The sequence below is a fragment of the Pagrus major genome, chromosome 22 (genome assembly GCF_040436345.1).
Source record: "Pagrus major chromosome 22, Pma_NU_1.0".
NCBI classification, from domain to species: Eukaryota; Metazoa; Chordata; class Actinopteri; order Spariformes; family Sparidae; genus Pagrus; species Pagrus major.
Window position 1 is genome coordinate 22726402 of NC_133236.1, and position 19808 is coordinate 22746209.

Genomic DNA, 19808 nt, shown 5'->3' on the forward strand with positions numbered 1-19808 from the left:
TTTAAACCAATCACTATCTTCTTGGGTGGCTTTCAACCCAGGATGCTCGACAGTGCCCCTGCAAAACAGTGTCAGGGGAAACTTGCTTTGCCCGTGGGGAGGTGAGCTCTGGCATTAAAATGGCTAAATTCCCATAAAAGAAAAGGTAACAGCTGATAGATTGTTTATGTTCTTGCCATTAGCGAATAGGTTAGTGCTAGAGTAACTTGCCAGTTTCTGTATGTAGGTTTCTAGCTTGGAGGTTGTTGTCGTTGTTTCATGTAGCGATGGGGGTTTTGAAAGCAGTACACAGAGATAGTGGAAGGAAGTGGGGAATAGCTGCCCAATGACATACTTTACACCAACTGTGAAAATCTGGCAAGTCAAACTATGATAAGGCTCCAGGAAATGAATGTGAGTCTATGTAATGTCCCCACAAGTGATGAAAAGTGTGAAGGGGTGTGTGTGTGTTTGTGAGTATATGGTATTGTCAGACAATGATGTGAAACAAGATTATTATTTCAACCTTAATGACACATTATAGGAAATAGATGTCAAAGGTTTAAACGTGTATATGGTAAGGTTATTAGACATGTAAGCTTAGCTGACATCACCTCAGAGTAGACTTCACACATTTCATGTGACATGGGGTGCAAAGAAATGTAAAGAGATTGTGACATTACTAATAACAATTTCATTTTCCATATAAACATTTTTGAGTCTGTGCTGGGTCATATTCTGGGCTGGGTTTCAGTGCTATGCAGACGACACAGTCATTTATACTTGCACTAAGCTGGACATGACTGCTATCTTCTGCAGTTTCTAACTGCTCTGAATGGCATCAAAATTTGAATGCCACTTAAAAAAAACTAAAAGAAAATTGGATTTGCTGATCGGTACTAGAAAATCTATTAACTAAATCGTCCTTGCTGATATTACCCTGGGTAGTGCCTTCCTCAAAGGATTTCTGTCATGTCTGACAGTCAGCACTCGTTTGAAATTCACATTTTTCATCTTGCCATAGAAACTCCTTTGTCAGTATCTGTTCTAAAGAGAACAGTTAAGCCTTTGTTATATAAAAAATGTGTATTGGTAAATGGAATCCATTTATATACAGCTTTTCTACCTTAACTGACAATTTTTGCCTCCCATTCACCCATTCACATTTGCACACTGATGGTGGAATACAAGTCGCTGGCATGCCCATTGGAAACAACTCAGGTTCAGTGTCGCGCTCAAGGACACTTTGAGTTTTGGATTATTGTACCTTTGTACCTCCTCTTCGCTTTGCCTATAAATGCTCTTTACAAACTCCAACATTAACATTGTTGTGCTGCATGCATTGAAACACGGACCTCTAATGAAAGGTTCATCCAGCAACCCTGTAATAAACTTAGACCATGCGTGAAACAGCGTTTTGCCGTGATAAACCTGCACTTAGACCCTAGATTTAAAAAAAACATCTTCAAAACCCATCTGCTCAAAACAGATCAATCTTTTGGGTCCACTGCTGAAGCAGCGCTTAACTTTAGATTTTTTATCTGTTTGACAAATGCCTGCTGTTTGTTTTGTTGGTATCTTATCTTATGTTTTGTTCATGTTTACTCTGTCTGTGCATTTGTGTTGGGAATTCGTAGCATTTCGGAGTTAACAAAATCAGAATGTATCATTTTTATCAAGCATCATTCAAGGCTATTTCATAGTGGCAATTGTAAGAGGCATGGCGAAGCGTGGAAAACCTGACACCTCCCACGTCAACATACTACCCGATATCTCCATTCACTCACCCACCCACACACACATAACTAGTATTCCATGCTAACCTGGTAGAGCGTGTGGTTTTTGTTCTTGAAGCAGGGTGTGAGGCGTGAGTAGATCTGTAGGGAGTAGTAGTAGGCAGCCAGCTGGAGCGACAAGGCAGAGTGACATTGTTTCTCAAAACACCTGTTGGCGTCCAGTACCTGCATGGATGGAAAACGAGGTAAGAATAAGAAAGTAAGCTGGTGGTGGGTGAAAAAAAATGAGCAAAATGCAAATAAACTCCACTTGATTTTAATATTTAATCCACTGAAAGAAAAAAAAATCTCATGGCCTTCAACAGTTTAGTTTTGATGGCAAAAAATAAGCTTTTTAAAATCAAAATAACAAGTTCAATATTTAAAAGACCGAACCTTCAGGAAAAAGAGCTAATCATTAGGGGTAGGAATCATAGAGTTCCTCATAATGTGATACTATCACGATACGTTACCCATGATAATGATAGCTTCACGATACAGTGATTCTGTGATATTTCATACATTGCAAGGCAATTATTTATGATACCGAACGATGTCTGTGACGAGGACAAATACAGCTAAAAAGACTCAAAGCAGGAATTGTGTTTTTATTAAATTCTATTCCATTCAACTCTATTTAAACTTTCTTTTAGACTCAGGGTCCAGATAAAATAGACAACAATCCATAGAATGAATTACATACAAAATCACGATAAAAGAACATGCGTTGTGGTGTCCATTTTGACAAGTAAATTTAACAATTTACAATGAAGTGCAAAAGGTGTTTTATTTGAATTGATGTTACCTCCAATGTTTCATATATGTTGTAATTTTGTTTTATTTTTTTATGTGTACTGTAATCTTTAATCTGTACGTATTGTTTTTATATCCGTTGTTATCAGGGCGTCATTGCAAATAGAGCTTTCTCTCAATCGTCATCCCTGTTTGAATAAAGGTAATGATGATGATGATAATGATGATCATTTAGCACCCGTGTGTCGATAACGTATCGCAAGAGGAAGTAATACGATATATTTCAGTATCAATATTTTGTCCCAACCAATTGTTCACTGTGTTAATTCATGCAGAACTCTCAGTCGGTCAGTCAGTAACGTCAAACGTCTAATCCAAGCTCTCCGGGAAATACCTAATGTATGTAATATCCACTCGAGCAGTCCAGTGTTTTACTGGAGATACAGCAAGTGTTAAAACTAATGAGGGATTTCACTTCCACTTGAACACAATCTAGTCGCCAGCAGGTTTATTTCCGCCTTATTGTTTCCTTAGCCGTCAAAGTACACTGACTGTTCCTCTGACAGCTAAGACAAGGTAAACACGAGCCACACATTTTGAGTATAGAAATGTGTGACTGTTGATCGAATAGAGGGAGTAATGAAACCACTCGAGACACAACGTGTACAGCTTGATTAATGGGGCTGTCCAAATGTCATGCTTTTGATGAACTGTTAGTGTTATATGTCATCCGGCAACTCAAGTGTGACTTTGATTTGACACACTGATGATGCAAACGGCTGCTAAACTGCTGCTAAACTGCTGAACACAATGGCTCATCTAGAAAGGTAAGGGATCAATAGAGGATATAGATTCACTCGGCCATTAACCTGAATCTTACGAAGGTACAAGCGCCCTTACGTTACTGGAGTCTGAGTGTGATTATGTCTAAAATAAAGCTGTGTGTGTGTGTGTGTGTGTGTGACTGTGTGTCCACCTACCTGAGGCAGGGCCAGTAAGTAGGACAGAGCCAGCATCATGTCCCTGGGAAATGCATCATTGGCCAGCTGCAACAAAACTGGAGAAGGATGGAGGGATGGAGAGAGAGAGAGAAAGGGGGAAGAAAAAGACTTTAACTGAAGCAGTGAGGATTAGCAACCAGCCCTCCCCTCTCGGATGAGTCTCATCCTACGATTGTTGAATACAGACGACAGTGCCTGTCAGAATACACCTCTCTGCGGGCCAGACAAAAGAGAGGGAAGGTAAAAATAGAGGGAGACGGGAAGAAAAGTGGGGGAGACAAAGTCAAGAAGCGTCATTAAAAATCCCCCCTGAGCTCTGGGATTCTGTCCATCTTCTCGCTGGGCTATTGTTTTCCCGTCTGTGTGTGTGTGTGTGTGTGTGTGTGTGTGTGTGTGTGTGTTTGCATATGTTGTGTACAAATGTTGTTTGGTTGTGTGTGCGTGCATATGCGTGCTTGTATTGGTTTCTAGCACCAAGAGTATTTATTATTCAAAGAGTAAGTACACGCCCGCTTCTAATAAGTGCTTTCCAGATGAGACCAAACTTCATCTAAGTGCACTTTAAAGTTGAATCCCCCGAATGCCAAATTAGCCTGTGCGTACGACAGTAAAGACAGGCAGAGGAGTTTGATTATAACAATCCAAAATGATCTGCGTATAGCTTGTCTCCACTTGTCTGTTTGGACCACGGATCTGGCCGAGCGGCTCATGACGACTGGGACTTAACGCTTTCTGACAGCTGCAAACACCACGTATGCGTTGTAGTTCTGATGTACTACTCAACATGCACAGATGTATTCCAGAGCTTCTGGTAGAATAGTGTCAACAACAAATTGGAGGTAAAAGTTGGAGGTACAAAGATGTCCTGCACATACACCCTCTGATGACAAAATTTTCCGTCACGCGGACCCCAGTGGGTCTCCTCCCAGTAACATTTTGTTCATGAAGTAAAGTAACGTTACCCCTCCAGCTCCAGTCGGTAGTCGGCATTACACAAACATAAACACCCAACAATGGAGGTCACTCCTGCAGATCACTGCTGCAGTCAGGTTGATAAACAGGTGTGAAGATAAATCCTCTTTTTAATCCCAAAAGTTTCAAAGTAATCTCTGAGCTCTCATCCCATCGGTAAACTGCCCCGAATCAGAACAGAATCTGAGGATGAGAATCAGTGGCAGATATTACATATTGTACGTTTATATGAAGATAACCCGTTGAGTTTTGAAAAAACATTAATTAGCATTTTTGCTTGAGGTAGGAAGCTGCTCTGTAGTCTGGTTTCAGTTTCTTGTAGCGGCTTCAAGTTGCGATTGCTTTGTCAAACTTTAAATTGACTGTCGTATCATACTTATATTCATGGACTTAACTGTGTTGTACTGATGACAATGATGTAAAATGTGTGAAAATGGGCATGAATGAAACAGCATCTTTGGAATGCTGCTGACATTTATGCTGCGTTTCTGAAATATTTTTCAGACGGCAATCATGAGCAGCTGAATTGGAAATACCAATCGCATCTGCCTGCGAGAAGTAATTCAGAATCTTAGATGAAAGAACTCGAGAAATGTCAACAAACTGGTGCCAAAACTGGCTACAAAAACAAAATAAAATCCAATGCACTAATACAAAATGAATGTAATTGATTCAGTACATTGAAAACAATGTGGTCCATTTACTGTTAAATGTTAATGAAACACTTCATATATGTAACCAGAACAAACGCAGCTTAATTTGGGCTATTTAAATTCTGACTACTGTAACGGAATAAACAGAGAGTTTTTTCTGTTCTTTCCATTCGCCCACATTGCATGAATGCGGCATTAAATCTCACCAAAAAGAACAAAAACTGTTTTCGACAATCACCCAAACATTTCCTCAAGCTGCGTCACCCACGTACGCAAAGAGTTTTAATGATGTGCAGCTGTGAATTGCTCCTCCACTGCCTTTGTGTTTTGCATTGTGGGACAAAAGTGTGCATCAAAAGGCACTCGAAAAATCAAGCATATTTTAGTATGCATACTGACTCATTTGATTATACTTGATTTTGCTGTTTTCTTAGTGCTTTTCAGTCTAATACATACTCAGAAAATGCTTCGAGTTATTGTGTAATATGGAACTGGGACACGGCCCATGTTGTCAGTCTCCCTAAGGCTGATGGGATATGCAGTCTAGACTGAGCTTTGGGCAGAGGGGTTGGACTTTTTCTCAAACTGCTGGCCTTGAGGCCACGACAGGCTCGCACTTGCACACTGACGCTGATTAAAAACACTTCCATTTGCCAGATGAACACCAAACACTGTAAACACACAGACTCCCTTAGTTAATCACTCTCTGACTCGCTCGCTCACTCTGAGGATACAGTGGGAGAGAGCAGAGAGGAGCAGAGGCAGACAGAATCACTTTGTAGTCTCAGACCCAAGGAGAACAAAAGCCTGTGTTGGTGATAAGAGCCTGAGACAAAATGGAACAGACAGAGAAAAGTAGAGCATGGACACTGGGAGAGAGAGACTGAGGCGGGGGGGCAAAGGGAGAGAGACATATACTGTAGAACAAAACGCACACTAATATGCATATGTGCCAATATACGGGCCGATACCTGACACATGTAGTCGGAGGTTCAGCGTGTGCGTGCATGGGTGGAGTGATGCACCGGTTTAAAGAGCCATAACAGCTCTCTTAAGCAGAGTGCCCACCCTCCTCCTTTTCGCATTTCCCTCTCCCCTCCTCTCCTACCCCCCGGGTTTCAATGAGCTACACCTCCGAATGAGCTGATTACACGCCTCTCTAAAGCTACTGATACCATCGGGACAGGAATTACCAGAGGGGTAAACACACACGCATACACAGAATAGATAACCCTGACTTAAAAGCATACAGTATTTCTGCTTGTGAGAGAGGGAGAGGAAAACAGGGAGAGTGATAAAGAGACACCAAGTAGAGTGGTGGCTGGGTCTGTTTTCTGTAGTGTGTGTGCGTATGCATCCAAACACACTCCTGCTCCCTGTGTCAGCTAAATCTGGCATATTGTTAGAGGGATGGTGAGACAGTGACTTATTACTATTTCACCTGTGCAGGCAGGGTGAAAAACAAGTGATTATGGCCTGGTCCAACATGCGCCAATGGCAGCCCTCTATGCTGCATGTGTGCGTGTCTGCTTCTCCTCACACCACCTTACTCAGCTCAATCCCATCGAGTCACTTTCCACTTGTGTCATCATTAATTACCTCCAGCTTATCTGGGCCAGGTGAAAAATCAATATATTTATTTTCTTAAAGGCCATCTCCCAGTCTGTTTTTGAGGACAGCCGGCGTGGCGGGCCGATACGGCAGTCATTAATCGAAGGTTGTTATCGGACGCGGTGCCGTCCCGACCGGCTTTTCTCTTTCTCGACACGTCGCACTCCACGGCAGCTCCGAAGGGAAGGTGACTTTTAAGGAGAGAGATATTCATTTGAATGACGGCAGAGTGTGGATTCGGTGGGATGTGCGAGAGGTGCGTGAGGCGTGTCTGTGTGCATGTCTGCGCATTAGCGCGCCGTGGTCAAAGTGTGTGCCTCGCATTCTTCAGTGTCTACATATTACTATTCAAACACACACACACACACACGGACGGACACACAGGTTTGCATTTTATTTTTGTAGTGGCATCGATTTTGGCGAGCAGCTGCGATCCATCACACAGTGTGGCCTTGATGTTTTGACTTGATGCTATCTCTCTGGTATCGCTGCAGTGACGTGTCATTATTTACTGTTGCCGTGGGATGCGTGGGTTTACATTAATTAATCAATAGGAGGCTATTCTTCCCATGTCGTCCCCCTCGTCCGCCACATATGGGCTCTGTGGCTAGACGGATGAGGAGAGGAGAAGGCCTCCTGCAAACACGACAGCTTCGCCAAGATGGAGCACTAAAAAACAGCTCAAGTTACACAATACTCACTCAATCTGTCCATAAAACTTAGAAAACACTTTCTAAGTGCTGTTCTCCTGTTTGCTTGCTTTTAATTTGTGGATTAAAAGAGGAAGAAAAGCACTTCTGCATTCAGGATAAGCTCTCTGAGTGTGACGTTGCCAAACCATTGTACAACTCTAATTCCCAAAAAGTTGTGACGCTGTCTAAAACAGAACGCAATGATATGCAAATCCTCTTCGGCCTATATTCAATTGATTACAGTACAATTAAATATACACTTAGGAATTGGATGCCTGCAAAAACCAAAGTGAGAAGAACCACACAAGTACTTCAACCACCTTAGAAAAGCTTCTGAAAATAATCTGTGTAGTTAGATGCTGATTGCCATGCTGGTGCTACACCCTAAAGCCGAACAAACACTTCTACAGTACGGCTCAATCATCTTCACAATAAAATCACTTAAACACAGGAATCCCAATTGGTTAACAAGACAACAGTGTCATCAAAACCGTTGGCAATAAAAAGAAAAGCAACCTTACTTTGTGCGACTCCGCTCAGAACAGAAAAAGCACATCTAAAAACAGGAAAGTATGGAGCCACAGATGGCTGGAAGATGCAGACAATATGGTCTGTCTGTTCTGTGGCAAAGTTCAGTTTTATTTCTATCACAGCACAGTCGCAGTGAAGTCTACAGTAGCAACAACATGTTAAATACTACTCTAATAGTGTTTTAAAAAATAAGCTCGCAACAGCTTAGTACAGATTTTATGAGAGCAGCCATGTGGGAAATCGGACTGTGGAAGAGCTCAAGCTGCGCGACAGGCGACGGATGACAACTGGCAGAAGTTCCCAATTCTAAAATGAGTCTGGGTTTAAGATACAGGTGTTATAATTTAATTTAATATCCAATTAATATCCAAAAGCCCTGTGAATGCAGTGTACGCGTCATATGTTCAGGCCTTTTCTGCGTGCTTACCCTCTGTGGCCGGAAACGGAGTTTGTCCTTCAGTTTTGGCCTCCGCCAGTTTGCCCGTCCTCAACAAAACCTCAGCAAAGTTTTCCTGGGGCACGTCTTTGTAGGACGAGTACACATCTTGACTCTAAAGGAAAGAAAGCAGAAGAGAGAGTGACACATAAATGCCTAATGTGTGTTTGCTGCACTGGGGGAATCCCGACCACAGAGAGAACAGATCAGGAAATGACACAGCGAGATGCGATTAAGGTGACTGAGCATCCTAATTCCCTGGGAGTCAGACGGATGAGAGATGGAGTAAACAAATGAACTTCATAACCAAATAAAGCCTTTTAACACGGGGCCTTGTGATGATTCATTTATGGGACTCTTGTACGCCTAGTTATTTCTCAAGTGTCTGAGAGGTGAACAATGAAGTTTGCGCTCCCGCCGGCCTCGGAGCCATCGCTCCGACACACAGCGTTTCCTGTCCGTCTTCACTGCTCTCACTTCATCCATCTTTCTGTCTTGTTGCATTTGTCTCTCTTTCTCTCTCAATCAGCCTCTCCTCCCTCTCCCGCTTCCTTCATCGAAACTGTTAAGGTAAAAACCAATCCCATTGATCAGCCGGCTCATAGACAGATGGACGTGGGGAGCCATTATTGGTAGATGGATGATGGAAGATGGATGAACGCTGGAGATGGAGCAGAGGAAGGGATTTGGAGAGGCCTATTAAAATGTCATGAGAAGAGATGTATCGGCCTTCTCTGTTTCCCCTCGCGTCCACTCTTTTAGCTATCCACATGATTTGTGTCTCTGAGTAAAAAGCCCAGTCATAGCCCAGGGCGACCATTTTCTAGGCATAAAGGTCAAACTACTCCTTTTCTTACTTTTGTTCTGTTTCCACTTCCACAACTCATTCTGTCAATATTCTTTTCTTTTAGATTTTTATGATATTCGTCTCCCCCCCTCCATCTAATAAACACAGTACATCTGATGTTAGTGTTGTATTTGTTTCTCCAATGTTGTCGCTGCTATCAAACAATCATTCTCAAGTTAATCCTTCTTTTTCCTCTTAAGTATTGTTAGTACTTCCAAATTGCTTCTGGCATTAAAATGACTTAGTCTGAAATCAATATTCATTTGTCTCAACATTGTTTATGAAATAATTTATAAGTCATAGGAGAAAACAATCTAATTAAATGCCTTAAGTCACAAACCTACTTGGGCATTTTTGCAGTAATTTAAGAAGGTGGCCTGAGGTAAGCGAAAAAAATTAGAAACGGGGACAACAGGGATGTTAAAGGAAGGGAAAAATAATGAGCCTGGTCTGAAGCCACTCACCGGGTCTACATAGGGATCATCAGTGACGTCCTGATAAAAAGGGTTGCAGCCTTGACGCTCCAGGTTGGAGTTCTCACACGCCCCTTCCTGACTGGTGGCTCCTGCGTCGTGACCCTGAGGAGCCATCAAAACATCATTAAACTTTCACGATATGCCCACAGCACTGTCATCTCTCGCTATCCCACAGCTCACGTCCTCTCCACTTTTTTCTCCCTCCTCAGAAACTTGCAACCGTGAGCCACCGTCCCAAATCGCTGTCGAGACCAGAGACGCCGTCAATCTCCGCCTCGGCGACCACCGAGCCTGTCCAGCCGCCGGCGAAACGCCAGATATTGAAATATTCAACAGGCGGGCCGATTAATTATGCAAGAGACGAGCTCTTGATTGGTTGTTTTTGGAAGAGGACTCTGAAGTCTGTGCGCAGGAGTGTGTTAGATATGAGAGACAGGAGCAGACATGAAACTGTGTCTTCTCTCGCACGCACACACACACACACACACACACAGACACACTGTCAAACACACTAATGCTGTGCAACTCAGAAACCAATTGCGTTAAAAACAACCATAAAGCGAATACATCTGTGATCATTGCTTTATTATTGGTGGTTGCTTGATTATGCTTTATACAACACACTGCTTTTTATGCTTCCATAAACATGTGTACGTCAATACAACACATAAAAACCACACACATTTACACAAGTTAGTTAGTTAGTTAGTGAATACATTAGGCACTTTATCGCCCCTGGCGTAGAAAACTGCCGTCACCACAGACACATTAATTAAAAACAAAACTGTGTTCTTACTTGCAGCGGCCGGAGGTAGTTGAGTGATTCCTTCCACCAACGGTGATCGCTGACGGCGGTCAGCACGGCCTTGGTGGTCACTCCTGTAGTGGTCAGCACCTCCATGGTCTTGGCTGTAGTCCTGTGGAGCAGGGCTCCCGCTGTCCCCACGGGGGAGCCCGCGGACGGGGCGCAGGCCTGAGGACAGAAGCGACAGGACGGACAAAAATGATATGACAGACTCGTTATTCTATTGCATCTCTGCAGTACCAGTCATCCTGCATTACCACTACAGGATCCTCTGAACATTTATTTGTTTGCAAATGAAAAAGCAGCATCAGAGGAGTTCTGTGATCGCTACATCTGTACTTTTATATGAGACCAAAGGACAAATTTTGAGCTGAGGACTCTCGAGTGCCGACGTGGTATTAGACGAGGTTGTGTTCTGTTTTTTATTAGGTACTTGAGACGAGCACTTCAATAAATGCAGGGCTCTTTGTGTTTGTCACTTTATTTGTATATTGTGAAGGGAATAACTATATGCACCGTTCAGGGCCCGGCATGAGAGACATACAGTCAGTACTTGTAAAGAACTTTGTTTTAGAATCACATGAGGTGGTGTAGTGCTAATTTGGGGCAGATCCATTAAACAAAGAAGTAGCTCTGTGATATTTGTTGTAACTCCACACCATGAAAACACAAACGCTCAATTCTGAGAGCAAAAGTTTGACATTTTGGGAAATATGCTAATTTTTGCTCTCTGGCATTGAGTCAGATTAGATCGATAGCACTCACATTTACAGTGTGTCTGTAAAATCTATGGCTACAGCCGGTTAGCTTAGCTTAAAGACTGGAGGGGGGGGGGGGGGGGGAATCAACCTAGTTCTGTTCAAAGGTATAAAAATCCACCTACCAGCACCTCTGAAGCTCACTAAAACCAAAGTGTAAGAATGTCAATTCACTGATCTATGGGGGATTATGTGCTGGACTATTTCTAGGATCTGAGCAGAGACTTCCTTGACTCTCTGCTGGTTGCGAGCCAAGAAATAGGCACATACGCTAACCCCAGATAACACTGGGTTGTTGTTTTTTTTACAGATTTAAAAAACAAAATACATGTGTTATGTTTTAACTGGTGAGCTTTAGAGGTGCTGATAGGTGCTGGTTTTGTTATTTGGACAGAGCTTACCGGCTGCTGGTTGTTACATACATAACGAACAGACATGAGGGTGGTATCAAACTTCTCGTCTAACTCTCCCAGAAAGCAAATAAGCTTATTTCTCACCATCAATTACCATAAAAATACATTAAAGGGCCACTATGTAGTTTTGGAGAAGAAATTCAAACTCAGAATTTTAATATTTACAATATCAATGGGGTAATAATACAAACTCAGGAATATTTATCTTTTCCATATCTGAACAAACAAGCTGTTCTCAGAGGAAAATAAGGTCCCCAGAACACTGTTTGAAGCTCGAAAGGTGGCAGGGTCCGCCACATATAAACAAAGCAAAATGAAATTGTGTTGTCCTTTTGTGTTGTGTTGTTTATTCGGTTAATTCAGTCATGAAAACAAAGAGAGTTTGTTTATTTTGCTTGTTTAGGCATACAAAATTATGAAAAATCTTCCTCTAGATGTTTTTTCTTATTTTTGCTCCTTTAAAGCAAAAGCAGTCGTGCCTACATTGTTCAGCCATTCTGATGAATGAGAACCAAAGAGCAATAAAAATACATCTTTCCTTATCTTTAAAATGAACAAAAAAATAACAAATGAATGGTGCATGATACTGTGGATTGCATTTCTGAAGCGCACCACCAGTTTCCATTATATGTTGGTTACTGTGCGTTTGAAAAGGAAATCAAAACCAAATTTAGAGGGGCAGTGGGCCGGGGCCAAATCGTTTAGTGCCTTTCATCAATACTTCATTTGGCGGGGGATTGAGGGTCAGGGAATGAAAGGAACCAAAACACACATACACTCAGGATATTTAGGGGGAAAAAAAGACACACTCACACAAAGATAAATAATTGTACCTCCAGAGTGCGCGCACACACTCATCTAGGGCTTAAGGATACACGAGTGACGAGCAGGGACATCAATACAACAATAAAATGACAACAGACAGCTTCAAATGAGCGCCCATCCACACACAAAGGGGATGCGATGCAAGTCATGAAACATTAACACCCACTCAAGGCATCATAAAGCTGGCGGTGCTGAAGGGGAGGAGAAGGGGAGGCATAAATAAACCAAGGGAGCAGAGCAACCTTAACACTAGATTTACACCTCATCAAATATGAAACAACAGAAAAACAGACAAACAGGACAAAGGGATGGAGACACACCCACACAGTAATGGTAGAGGAGAGAATTATGACAATGAGCCGAGTTCAGCTCTAAATGGGAATTCAGGTATTTTTAAACCAGGGCCTTGTGTTCACATATTTTGGTGTGCGAATGACTCATACTTACCAAAAGTTTTGGAATGGGACCGGTAGATCGCCTGAGTTTTAATTATAAGTGTCTGACAACATTACAGAAACATTTCCTACAGAAAAAAAACCCTGTTGTTAAAGAGTATCCTTTTAGCAAAACACAAAAACACGTCTCACTCTTAAATCTCCTGAGTGGTGAGTGATTGCAGGAAGACAGCGATGGACACATTAGTCAGAGTTAGAGCGAGGAGTTTACTTCAAGGAACTGCAAGGAAGAATTTAATTTCCAAAGTTACGGCTAAATATTTCGCTTTCGGCAATCTGGATGAAACAACAGTTATAACAACCCTGGAGATTTCAGAACGAGACTTCTCCTTGAATGAAACTTGATTGAATGAAAAGGATCTTCAATTGTTCCCATAATCTTGTCAGGCACTGAGAATAACAACCTCAGCCTGTCAAACACAGGCATTTTTATTGGAAGCGACTTTGACAGTCGCAGTTGCCCTAAAGGATTACACTGCAGCCTTGTCGGAGCTGCCAGCTGAGGCGATCTACTGGACAGATGAGTGTGAATCTACATATCAATTTACATATCATATATTTAAAAATACCAGACTTCCCCTTAATATACAGGTTTACACATTGAGACTAACACAAACACAAACCTTCACAGCGTCCGTCTCGTCGGCCTCTCGTCCACTCTCAGTGCGAACAGGCTCCATCTGATAGTTAACTGCCTGGTACAACACCTGGAGGACAGATGGATTTCCTTTAATTGAAAAGCTAAAAGCCCAATGGTGAAAGGAGGTAGTTCACTGTGTTCCTTCAAATATTTTGTTTTGTGTTGGTCACCTCTTCACCTTGTACACACTTCTCAAAATAGTCGTTAAAGAGAGAGAGAGCGAGGAGCTGCACTAAGAGCTTAAGAGCTATATTTTCTGGAGCACAGATTTTCCAGTGCTTTTTGCTTGTGACCCTTAAAAGTTAAGGAAAGTCTACTTTAGCCACAGAGTGACGATCCGTTCTCAGGTTGTTTCATTTGAATACTTCTAAGGATTTCAAAAGAGGTGAAATTATTTCTTTTCATTATAGAAACGTTAGAAGAAAAAACATAAACATAATTTCTATGGCAAGGAAAAAATATGTTTTTTCATCTTCTCTTTTAACTTTTTTAATTATCTTCTGACCGCTCGGAAAGAGTTGTTAGTAGAGGGATGTTAGTCTTAGATTCGTACATTACATTTTTGATTAAAATGCCTGATATCAGCCTTTATGAAAGAAAGTGATGTTGGTCGTGCATTGATGTCTTTCTATTTCATGTTTTTCCTTTCCTTCAGTGACTTATATAGGTTCCTGTGCATGTAAAAGATCTTCAAAGTTAGAAAGGTCAAAGTCTGCACCAACAGAAGCTCCTCTCTCCCACAGAAAACACTGCTCCTGAAACGCCTCTTCAATAGCCTTTAATTCTGTGATTTTGTGACATCACACTACATAACCATGTCACACATCTCTATAACTTATGCCTAGTGGCTAGTTTGGCATGTAAGAATTGATTTAGCGCGGCTGCTCTGTTGTTGTTAGCTGTGCTTGCTCAGTCGTATGTGAGCTGGCCAATCAGAGCAGACTGGGTAATTGGGGGGGGGGGCTTCAAGAGACAGGAGCTAAATAAGAGCGTTTCAGACAGAGGGGGAATACAGCACTACAGCACTTGACAGTATGAGAAAACTGATGTGTTTTTTGAGCATTAAAGTGTGTAAACCTATACTTGTAATTACCCAAAATAAAATCATGAACCTGAAAATGAGCAGGATATGTCTTATGTTAGTTTTGTATTGGAGAATTGGGGCAAAATACTGAGAAGAGCTCAAGTTGTAACAAGAGAAAAAATAAGTATCGTGTTTATAAAAAGCCAGACTGGTCAAAGCACAGCGAGTGAAAGAGGTGACCTGAGTCTGCAGGTCACTGGAGGCGGCCAGGAGGCCGTGGATGTTGTCAGGAGGACAGTGGGTGAGAGAAAAGGCTAAAAGCTCCTGCCGGGCCTCCAGGTCTTCGTAGCCTTCACACTGACCAAGCAGACTGCACACATCCCACGCTGGACTGTAACCTGGAGGACGAGCAGATGGAGGCAAACGAGGTGGGAAGGGGAGGTAACGTAGGTTAAGAGTGGAAAAGAGGAAAAGGGGTGATGTGGTTTCAAATTAAAGTGAAAATGAGAGCAGGAAATAACAGCGAAAGAATCGATAAAAACACACAGCAAGAGATGATACAAAAAAAAAAGGTTAAATATAAACAGAAATTCACCCTCAACACACAAAAACATAGCTGAGGAGAAGTGGTTTTCATTTTCTATCAGTGTCTTTCTATCTCTGTTAATCTGACTTAAATCCTATCAGATAGAAGACCAAGGTCCATCAACAAACAAGGTAAACACTCACACACAAACTGACAAACTCTAAGAATTTGCACAATAATAGATTCAGAGAATATAATGCCGAGATATTGATGACACAATAGAGTAACCTTCCAAGCCCTTGGGATATTAATACATATTTAAGTCTAAACCACATTTCCCCTTGAAGAAAAATACCTTTGTAATAACTGTGCTGCATTTGTTCCAGCTTCATCACGGTCAAAAAAAACCAACACGCCATCCAGACTTCATTCTTACAAACAGATTCAATTATTCCCACTGCGTTCTCAGACAGAGAACAGCGGTGCTTATCTGATTACACCTTCTCCTTCTCCCCGACACCTTTTTTTCACATTCACTCCATCTCAGTGAGCAGGGGGGGGAGAGACTCAGTGAAATCCTATTCACTTTGATTTTACTGTGGCGTAATGCGAAACGGGGTCGCAGAAAATATACAATTATCACAGTGACCACTTTAAATCCCTTCAGGGAAACTTGGAGGAGCAGGCAGTCTAGATTGTAATATTACTGTGATATCCTTCTCCTTATTGTTGTTCTTGTGCATGAACACGCACAAGGTAACTCATTTTCGATTCTGGCCAAGGACGGATGTAAGTAGCACAATGTGAGTAAGTCTCAAGTGTGAAACCATAGAACAAATCATTACTGGTACCTACTTAAAGAAACACTAACAGGAAGCAAAGCGTAATGGTAAATCTATACTATATATATTACAGAACACGTGAGGAAATGCCTCTGTGTTTGAGAAACCTTAAGTAAACTTCACAGGTAAAAGTTACAGGCAATAGTCCATCTGTTTCCATTACTTATTTTTTTGATTTGGCAACCTTGGTCTAGTTACAATCATCATTCCTATCAGTTACAGGAACAGCTTACTCTTTGAGAGGTCAAAATGGCCTGTAGTCCCACACACAAAGAATCCTGCAATGTCATCAATGGTTATGACTCACATTTTTGGTGCATTCACTTTCAGTTTTACTTCCAAATAAGTGGTTTAGATAATTAATGTGAGGGCATGCTCAAAACGAACTTACTCATACAAAATCACCCAGTTACGTCGGGAGCCAAAAGCTTTTAAGCTGTAACGAACGGTCGGGCCAGGACACGACAATTGTTCAAATGAGGATAATGGCACACACACTGAGACAATCTTTCCTGAATAGCATTTATATTGTTGCAGTCATTTGAACAAACGGAGAAAAAAAAGGATTGAAAAGAAGAAACCTTTTGCAATTCAACGCACCTGGCAAATCGCTGCGTGGAGTGGGTGTAATGACAGATTGTCAGTTTTGGGAAGTTACAGAACTTCCGTCGCACACACCAGAAAGTTATGGACGGAGGGTGTCAGACCATCTGTCAAGCCTCTTGTTTGAAGTATACTGCTACCTTTAGACCACAATGGGTCCAATTTGTTGCTTAGTTGACAGCTCTTGTTACTTGCACTGTTCGATTCTATGGTAAATCTGTGGTTAGCTGTGTCACTACTTCCCAAAATGTCATCACGAACTTTTGTGAGGGAAACTTTCATCAATAACCAATAGTGCTACCTAAAGATAGCTGTTAAAATGGGGTGAAGGGAACTATTCATATGTCAAAATCTGTGTATTAATTTACAGTCTTAATTTCCGTTTTGTTGAGGATACCGAATATAAAGGGGGAATATTTCTAATACCAGTGCAGCCTAAATGTGATTGTGCTGGGCCTTGGAAAATATGGAAAGGTCGTGATGCTACATTTTCAAAAAAATCTTGTTTGTCAGGATAGGCCTAGGTTAAAATCCAAATGCAGGGGAAGCGTTGGCCTCATCTAATGCTATAATTGAACCAAATGAGGGGGAATGCAGACAGGAGGAAGTCAGCTTCACATTAGCTTTTCTACAAGCGTCAGCGCATGGGTCACTGTGAACTACACACCTGCAGCCATGAGGTCCTGACAGTGGATGTAGGAGGCCTTGAAGTCCAGACACTGGAGAGCTTGCTCTGCCAGCAGGGTCAGCACTTGTCCTTTTCGCATGGCCTTGTCATCCCCTACACACACACACACACACACACACACACACACACACACACACACACACACACAGATATTACTTTAAGCAGACATAAACACAGGAGAGATGCAACACATGAAAGTCTTTTCAAAGTATGTGTTTTAATCTAGAGGGATGTCAACATGCCAAAGCGAACACGCTAAACGGCAAATCTCATAATCCTGCATATCACGTACAACATCTGGCTTAATAAACCTCTTATTAAATCTCCGTCAGACTACACACACAAACACGTTCAAGGTTGGAGTGTAAGGACGTCTAAATGTATTAGCCGCACCACAGAAGGAGCTCAAGACCACAATTAATCGGCGTCCACCATAAATGAGGTTATTGCCGCGTCTGCTCATCTCAAGGAGGGAATACGAAATATCAAATAATGGCGTCCTGCTGTCCGGTTAAACAGGACTAAATCTCTGATTGATATCTCAGTGTTGGCGGGATTGGTTGCGGTGTTAACATTCATGTGGCGGCTCAGGACAAACCTTTGATCTCAGTCGAAGCTCAATAAACAAAAAGGAGAGGACAGGACGATCAAAAGAGGCCGAGGCAGAAACAGGCCTTCTGAACAAACCTGTACACTGAAGATCAAAGAGCGCGGGCTGAGATGAAGGAATGCGATGGCACGGGATTGCTCAATATGTTTGTGTGTGTGTGTGTGTGTGTGTGTGTGTGTGTGTGTGTGTGTGTGTACGGAGTGAGTGACGGGTAGTAATGTTTACTACAAAGGGGGAAAGAGGCATTGGTCAAATATTTTATGGGTGACTGGTGAAAGGGCGCCTTCAAAAGCTGTCAAGACCTCAATATAAAGGAGGCTTGGTGTGTGTGTGATAGTCAACACACCTTCATTCACCCTCTGAGTTTATGAAAACATTCGCTGTTATTGATTTCAAGCCAATCCAGATCAGACATCTTGGGCCTTTACCTGTTGTTGATGGCCCAATCAAAAGGTGAAAAATTTCAGAAAGAAATAAGCTTTGACTCCAGAGTGTCTTTATGTAAGCACAATTTCATTTGGGATATGATAATTATTGATTCACTCAGACAAACATCAACTTTTTCCAGCTGCTGCCCCATAAGACTGACTGATTTACGGAGCATTTCTGCAGACAGCAACCGAACCCTTAGGGTTTTTAACCGGTGTGCTGGTGATACCTGCATTAAATATTCACCACAGAACCCCAGAGCTGTGCGCCCTTCAAAAGCCTCCCCCCTGCATTTATTTATTTAAAAATGTGTTTATTCCTCTACTCATCTCCCTCTGCCTCTTTTTTTTCTGAAGCCACGCAGCGAGAGCTGCCTGCTGACTGAACGCGAGCAGAAGAGAAACAGAAATGCCACAAGGCCGGTTAGCATGTTTCCTTCGGCTGGCGACAGGCCCTCAGAGAGAGACGACAGGACGATCTACAAGACGAGAGATGAAAAGACTCGGAGAGACAGACGGACGGACACCAGAAGAGTCGAGGTCATATTCTTGAGGAGAAGAAAGACAAAACAGACGTGGAGATTCGGAGAGAGAAAGACGACAATGTTGATGTCATTTTGGAGAACAAGAAGTAACAGGATGACATCTTAAACTTTCCAAGATGTTGTCAGTTTAGTGTCATGGCTGTAGGTGGCTGGAGTGCTCCAATGTACTGGGAATGCACAATATGGTAAAAAGCAGTGCATCTCTGTAGCATTACAGTACTTCATTATAATACTGTCACACATTTTACCTTTTCAAAGAGAATTGCAATTTAGATTGGATAATATTTTGATTAATTGTTCAGCCCAAAAAACAGCCAACATCATTAACTTTTCATGTGTTGACTTGATTGCACTCCTCATCAGTCAGCAGCAGTGTGTGCTCGCAGTGATACTGCAGTTTCATAATCCCAAGTGGAAGATATGAAAGCTCACATCGAAACATTAAAAACCCTCATGAAAAAATCTTAATTGAATATAGGAGAATCCCATTTGGATTCACCACAAGACGACTGACGTAAACATGTTTCTGGTATTGAGATTGTGCTTCCGGGAACTCCTACAGCGAGTGAACACGAGAGGACGGAAAGGGAGAAATACTCAGCTCAAAGAAGTCAGATCTGTTTAACAAAACTACACGAGGCTCCACTAAGAAGGAGTCATTCCACCGCATACTGAGAATTAACCCCGCAAATGTTTCATTTCACCTTTTCCTCTTCACACTGTTCAGCATCAAATGCTTTTTAATGCACAGATGATGCTACGGAGGCTTTTTTTTTTGGTCCATCGTACTTGCGCAAGTGTATTTCATGTTTCAGTGTATGCAAGTGTATTTTTTTTGCTAGTAACAGATATATCAAGTTAAAAAAACGTGCGATAAAGGTCGTTGATGTAACTAGATTTTAATTAGAAAACCGTCTGTT

At 42.0% G+C, this 19808-nt stretch overlaps 1 protein-coding gene across 2 annotated transcripts in view; it reads right to left on the bottom strand.

Moving 5' to 3' along the window:
* Nucleotides 1-19808, bottom strand: part of nbas (NBAS subunit of NRZ tethering complex) — a 167545-nt gene that overhangs the window by 80071 nt on the left and 67666 nt on the right. For both annotated transcript variants that reach the window (XM_073492728.1, XM_073492727.1), the window contains exons 34-41: nucleotides 17285-17398; nucleotides 14887-15044; nucleotides 13606-13689; nucleotides 10523-10699; nucleotides 9715-9828; nucleotides 8395-8518; nucleotides 3488-3564; nucleotides 1803-1940 (exon numbers count right to left, since the gene is read on the bottom strand). In XM_073492728.1, the coding sequence (XP_073348829.1) occupies nucleotides 1803-1940; nucleotides 3488-3564; nucleotides 8395-8518; nucleotides 9715-9828; nucleotides 10523-10699; nucleotides 13606-13689; nucleotides 14887-15044; nucleotides 17285-17398 (986 nt within the window). The remainder of the gene's footprint in view (nucleotides 1-1802; nucleotides 1941-3487; nucleotides 3565-8394; nucleotides 8519-9714; nucleotides 9829-10522; nucleotides 10700-13605; nucleotides 13690-14886; nucleotides 15045-17284; nucleotides 17399-19808) is intronic.